The sequence below is a fragment of the Euleptes europaea genome, chromosome 20 (assembly GCF_029931775.1).
Source record: "Euleptes europaea isolate rEulEur1 chromosome 20, rEulEur1.hap1, whole genome shotgun sequence".
Lineage (NCBI taxonomy): Eukaryota > Metazoa > Chordata > Lepidosauria > Squamata > Sphaerodactylidae > Euleptes > Euleptes europaea.
In genome coordinates this window covers 23,447,156-23,454,131 of record NC_079331.1, presented here as the reverse complement: position 1 = coordinate 23,454,131, position 6,976 = coordinate 23,447,156, and the positions used below count along the sequence as shown (strand labels likewise).

Sequence of the window (6,976 nt, the reverse complement as noted above, 5' to 3'; positions counted from 1 at the left end):
TGTGAATTTGAATGCCAACAGGAACAAACCATTCCTTGTGGCTATATTTGAGGGTGGGGGGCATCTGGAGAATCAGCCCCTGAGGTTTCTATGGGATTTAGTCTGAAAATGGGGGATGTCTGGGAGAATACTTAAATGGCACAGTTTGTCACCCAGCCTTGTTAGCCAGGTACAGTTAGCCAGTTTTGTTGCCACTGTTCCAGGTCTGGATCCCCCCCCCCATCCTTTCACCACATTTTAACCTATTTTAGTTACACAGGATGCAAAAATATTAAAAGCACATAAATATAGCTGGGCAAATTTGGCACAAGGAAACAGAACAAGGCATGTAAAGACAGGGTCTGGTTTGATAACCACAAGGAAAAAGAATAATAGGGATTTTTCAAGTCAAAATATAGTATGCCTGGAAAATTCAGTTGCATCCCACCCTAGGAAATACAGATATTAAACAAGCATAGTTAATACAGTGCTGAATGGCTTCTGAAAATACTCACTTTGGGGTCAGCAAATGGACACACCCCATTTATTGGTCTTACAATACCATATACCATGAGGAAATGTGGAATATAAGTGTTTTAATAAATACATAACTTAACAATAAATAATAAGTATGAGTGAGGTATCTCAGAATCTATTTGGGATTATCAAGTATTTGGTCAGCCAAGAAATTCTAGAAAGGGGGTGGTTCTAGAAAGGCAAGCGCTGGACTTAGGCTGGGAATGTTTTCTACACTTTGCAACTTTTAACTTATTTCTTTTAACATGACAAGACAGAGGATTCTACCAAAATGCAATTCCTGCCGCTCACCTGCTGTTTTGTGAGCAGCCGATACTGCCACTGATACCTGATCCCTGCCATGGATCTTCTCATATCCACATCGCGGAATGGTATTTATTACAGTTGCTGCTATTCACCACCCTTCCCGACTGGTGGACTTCAGACCGTCCATGAAAGTGAAAGTCAAAAGCTGAAGACGAGGGGAGCAGGCTGGCCAAGGGACTCAAGAGAAGTGCAGGAAGCCAGCAATGGTGAGGGAGGAAGAGTTCTGATTTTTGTGCATGTGGAGGGAGGGGGGGGATTGTTCACTCTGCAAAGTGGCTTCATTTACTCTTGTCTTTTGTGTGTGCATTGCAGGCAAAATTCCTTTCCCAGGATCAAATCAATGGTATGTACCTTTTTAAAAAACAATAGCAGCAAAGTATATTTTAATCTATCTGTTTTTCAACTCTGCTCTTCCTTGGGAAAGCTCCAGGCAGCTCCTGCCCAGACACTGCCTAAGTGTCTTGGGCTGTTACCGCACTAGGTATTCCCAGCGATGTATTAAGAGTTTGGAAATGTTATAAAAAATACTGTTCGCACTTTGTTTGGCCCCTTTAGCTGTGAAGACGTCTTCCAACCATTTTTTAGCCGTGGCATCCAAAAACCCTTTTGGTGCTGAATTTAAACAGCCATGCAGCATTTGGCCCTTCTCTCAAGCTTGGCCTCAGCCTGCTAGCTTCAAGTCCACAATTGTCACTGCAGAATGTCTTCCCAGTTTTAACTTTATCAGTAATGATCTAAGTGATCGTAAAAAGTGTCTAATGAAAATCTTTCCTTAAAAAAAAAACCAGTCACAAAGACCTCTGGGCCCTATAAATGACTTGCCTGGATAAAGCTCTGTTCGTTTGAGAAACGGCACTTGCATTTAATAGCAGAATTGTTCCCAAACCATGAAATTCCTGCCTTGGGTTTTAGTATCATGTCATGTCACACCGTCTTTTAAATTGTTACCGGCTTTGTTAGCATTATGACTAAGTTTTATATGTTTGAAAAATACTTCCACACTGAAAAGGGCCTTGCATTGATCTTGGAAAGGACTGGGAGACTGGCTTTGAGCGACCTGTGGAGGGAATAATTAGAGTTTCCCACCTCCAAGTGGGCCCTGGGAATCTCCTGATCTCCAGACTACAGAGATCAGATTCCCCTGGAGAAACTGGCTGATTTGGAGGGTTGACTCTATGGCATTATACCTGGCTGCAGTCTCTTCCCTCCCCAAACCCCACCCACAAATCTCCAGGAATTTCCCAACCCAAAGATGGCAAACCTGGGTGGCGTTCCAGAATCAAGAAGCAGCTATTTGTGAGAAGCATTCCAGAAATGAGCAAAGGCTCTGCCAGCCTAGGAGAGGAGGATGGCTATTTGAGAGGGTGTGTGTGGAATTTTAAAGGGGTACTATTGTGGTCAGTCTTATTGATTTTAAAAATAGTCATGGCTTAATCACTATCTATCCTGAAGCATGAGAATCATAGATGTTAATGCAACCCCTTGCTTGTAAATATTAACAATACCGGTCCCATCCATTACCTAGAGGCACTAAGAGCAAGTTCATTGGAGAAGAGTAGGGTTGGCAACTACAGGTTAGGAAATTCATAAGAACATAAGAAAGGCCCTGCTAGATCAGACCAAGGCCCATCAAGTCCAGCAGTCTGTTCACACAGTGGCCAACCGGGTGCCTCTAGGAAGCCACTAACAAGACGAGTGCAGCAGCACCGTCCTGCCTGTGTTCCACTGCACCCAAAATAATAGGCATGCTCCTCTGATACTAGAGAGAATAGGTAAGCAGCATGACTAGTATCCATTCTAACTAACAGCCATGAATACCCCTCTCCTCCATGAATATGTCCACTCCCCTCTTAAAGCCCTCCAAGCTGGCAGCCATCACCACATGCTGGGGCAGGGAGTTCCACAATTTAACTATGCGTTGTGTGAAAAAATACTTCCTTTTATCTGTTTTGAATCTCTCACCCTCCAGCTTCAGCCAGGTACAGGAGATTTTGGGGGTGAAGTCTGGGGAGGGCTTGGCTTGGGAAAAGGAGGACTTCAGAGGGATATAATACCATAGAGTCCACCTTCCAAAGCAGCAACTTCCTCCTGGGGAACTGATCTCTTTCACCTTGAGATCAGTTCTAATTCCAGGAGATCTCCAGCTACCCCCTGGAGGTTGGCAACCAAGAACCCTGGTCTCCCAACTGTGTGGGCTGCTACTTTCTGCTTGGGGAAACATCATTTGTGGGTACTGCACTGAAATTGGGGTTCTGCTTCTTTCCCCGAGCAGAGTTCAAGGAATGTTTTTCCCTCTATGATAAGAAACACAAAGGCAAGATCAAGGACAGCGACCTCATCACAGTTATGCGCTGCCTTGGGGCGAGCCCCACCCCAGGAGAGGTGGCCAAGCACCTTCAGGCACATAAAGTGGGTAAGTAAAAGGAAAGGAATGGGACACTGTTCATAACTGCCCTAAGCAAAGGCAATCCTGGCAACATGCTTTCTTGCTGGTAGCTAAATAGAACCTCCATGTTGAGAGGCAGCATACCTTTGAGCACCAGTTGCTTGGAAAGAAATTGTCCGTTGCCTTCCTGCCACATATGTGAGCATCTTGGAAGGATCAGGCTGGCTGCAGTTTTAAACTGGATCACTGCTTCTTCCCTGAAGAACCAATCCTGGCTTTGTTTCAGTTCATTGGAGTATATTTATTACAGTCCAGGAGGCCTCTATGCAGGGAACCCCCCTTCAGAAGCTTGGTTAGGAACCTCCAAACTTTTGGCAAGAGGATCCAGCCCCCACGGCGGCCATAGGGGGTTTATTGCTTAGTATCTGGAGGTTGGCAACCCTATCACAATATCTCCCACAGGCACCATGTTAAGGACTCCTGACCTCAACATGGCCGGGAGCCCTGGACTAGATTAGACTTTGCTCTGAGATCCAGCAGTGCAGCTCTTGGGTCCGGCAGGGATTTAACAGCAGCCCTTTTTGGCAGGATCGTGGCAACTAATTCTGTCCCCTTCTGCTTCCAGGCAACAACGCAGAGCTGGATTTTTCGACTTTCCTGTCCATCATGTACAGGCAGATGCAGCAGGAAGACCCTGAGAATGAAATCCTGCTCGCCATGCTGATGACAGATGAGCAGAAGACGGGATTCATCACTGTGGCGGAGCTGAAAGCCAAGCTGACCAGCCTTGGAGAAAAGCTGTCCGGGGAAGAAGGTGAGAGGCTCCCCCGCCCCAGTGGCCTGGGGGCTGGAGGCAGAGGGTTCTTTTGGGGCAGAGCTTGAAAGGGAGATTGCGGCTTCTGGCACGGTCCATTCCCCTGGGTTTGCCTCTGGTAAAGAGTTTAAAAAACCAGGTGCACGTGAGACAGAAGAACCAGGTGTCAGTCACCGAAAACAAAAAACTTCTCCAAAGGATTTCTCCTCCATTAAAAGGAATTGCCTGCTTCCAGGTGGGGTATTTCAAGCATCCCCTGCTAAATCTCCAGACAGGAAGAAACTGCAGTCTCATGGGGGGATTCTGGTCATGTGGTCAACTAAACATGAAGTGAGGGAGTTCCCACAGAGACCCTTTTCAAATAGCGCTGCTCTACATGGTGAGAGCTCTCTGCCTGCTGGTTGTTTCTAGGGCTCTTTCTTCTCAGTAAGAGCAGGGTAAGGTTGCCAACAAGAGCCAGCATGCTGTAGTGGTTAAGGTGTTGGAGTAGGACAGTTCAAATCCCCACTTGTACCATGGAAGCTTGCTGGGTGACCGTGGGCCAGTCACACGCTCTCAGCCTCGACCCTGGCAAGTATTTGGATGGGAGACCTCCAAGGAATACCAGGGTTGTGACAGGGAGGCAGGCCATGACAAACCACCTACGAACGTCTCTTGCCTTGAAAACCCTACTGGGTCGCCTTCAGTCAGCTCGGACTTGATGGCACTTTACACACATGTGGAAATGTCAGCTCTTCTTTGAAGCGGAGTACTCAAAAATTAGCAACAATTGACCAGCATGGTGTAGTGGCTAAGGGCAGTGGACTTTAATCTGGAGAACCAGGTTCAAATTCTCCACTCCTCCCCATGAAGCCTGTTGGGTGACCTTGTGCCAGTCACAGTTCTCTCTGAACTCTCTCAGCCCATGCAGAGGCAGGCAAGGGCCAACCACCTCCAAACATCTCCTGCCTTGAAAACCCTACAGGGTTGTCATAAGTCAGCTGTGACTTGACAGCCAAAAAAAGGTTGCCAACTGGCCTGGAGGAAAATGGTCTGCCCCTTTAATGTGTGGAAATAGGCAGCTGAAGCTTTTTCATGGCATGCAGGTAAATAGCATCACCTATAAGGTTGGGCAAAAAAAAAAATACTTCAGTAAGTTTCAGTTTTGGGTTTATTGGGCCCATTTTCCCACCAGCAAACCCAAAATTAGCTGAATACCCATATCGGTAAATATGTTATTCAGCTTTATTTTCGGGTTAAAAAAAAAATTCAGGTCTATGGAAAACATTTTTGAAGCTCCAGTGGGGGCATTTTTGGAGGTAAGAGTTCCCAAATTTTCAGGGTAGCTTCAAGGGACTCTCCTTCCATGAACTCCAAAGTTTGGTGAAGATTGGGTCAGGGGGTCCAATTTTATGGGGTCCGGAAGAGGTCACCCCCTCCTCCACAGAGAAGCATTAGGGGGTCAACCCCTTCGGGACCCCATAAAATTGGACCCCCTGACCCAAACCTTACCAAACTTTGGGGTTCATGCAAGGAGAGTCCCTTGCAGCTATGCTACAAATTTGGTGACTCTACCTCCAAAAATGCCTCCCCAGAGCTCATTAAAAAATTCCCATAGGAAAAAGCCTGGGGAAAGCCAAAGCTGAAAAAAGCCGAATAATTATTTGGCTTTTTCGGGAATCGCCTATTTGGCTTTGGGAAGAATCCCAGGTTTTGGTATTCATCTACCCAAAACCCGAATATTGTCAACACGGCTAATTTCGGGTTTATTTTCGGTTCAGGTATATCGATATGCACAACCCTAAATCTGGTAAACATCCCATTCAGCCTCTAGTAAAGGCATAGGACTTTTTTTTCTCCCAGCAGTTGGCAACAATAGTGGCAGGAGATGCAACAGAAGGGTACAGAAAGGGTAAGTGGAAGGAGAGAAACCCATTCCTCAGCTCTAGAGTTCCACTGAGACTGGCGAATATGGTGGGCGATCAGGCAAATATTTGTGGCTGGAGGGAAAAAGTGGTTAACCGGCTGTTCCCCCAATCCCCAAAATCCCATTCATTAATTGGGGAGTGGCTCAGTGGTAGAGCCTCTGCTTTGCATGCAGAAAGTCTCAGGCATCTCTAGCTAAAAAGGATCGAGATTCTAGAAGGCTGCTGCCAGTCTGAGTAGTCAATACTGACCTTAATAGACCAAGTGTCTAATTCAGTATAAGGCAGCTGCTCCCCGTACTCCCAGGCCCTCTGAGATGCAGGATTAAAACCCACAAGGCAGCGATTTAGATGTCACCTAAAAACCAGGCGAACAGAAGTGGTCCCATTAATGTACAATTGTGTTGCAGTGAACAATCTTCTGAAGGAGGCCAAAGTGGGACACAACGGGCTTGTCAAGTACGAAGACTTGGTCAAGTCCATCACCCGTCCTGTTGCTGTCGACCACTGAGGGCCAGGATGGGAGCAGGCAGAGTCCACTTAGTCACCTTCGGGATCTTTGCTGTTTGCTTACCTTAAAGAATAAATTATTTACCTGCGGAGAGCTTGCCTGTTTAGAGATGGAGTTCTTCACACAACCCAAGTAACAAATCTTGGTAGAGCATCTGCTTGGCACACAGAAGGTTCCATGTTCAATCCCTGGCATCTCAGTTAAGGGAATCAAACAGTAAGTGATAGGGAAGACCTCTGCCTGAGACCCTGGAGAGCCTCTACCAGTCTGAATAAACACTGACCTTAATGCACCATACGTAGACAATACTGACCTTGATGTGGTGTAGTGATTAAGAGCGGTGGACTCTGATCTGGAGAACCGGGTTTGATTCCCCACTCCTTCACATGAGTGGCGGAGGCTAATCTGGTGAACTGGATCTGTTTCCCTGCTCCTACAAATGAAGCCAGCTGGATGACCTTGGGCTAGTCACACTCTTTCAGCCCCACCTACCTCACAGGTGTCTTTTTTTTGGGGGGGGTGATTGTAAGCAGGTTTGA

General features: G+C 46.6%; 1 protein-coding gene across 1 annotated transcript; it reads left to right on the top strand.

Moving 5' to 3' along the window:
• The first annotated feature begins 1,139 nt into the window (after window positions 1-1,139).
• On the top strand, window positions 1,140-6,437 carry CALML4 (calmodulin like 4). Its single transcript, XM_056865957.1, has 4 exons — window positions 1,140-1,165; window positions 3,095-3,235; window positions 3,834-4,022; window positions 6,337-6,437. The coding sequence occupies exons 2-4, from the start codon at window positions 3,169-3,171 to the stop codon at window positions 6,435-6,437; spliced, it is 357 nt and encodes a 118-aa protein (XP_056721935.1). The 5' UTR covers window positions 1,140-1,165; window positions 3,095-3,168.
• The last annotated feature ends 539 nt before the right edge of the window (window positions 6,438-6,976 follow it).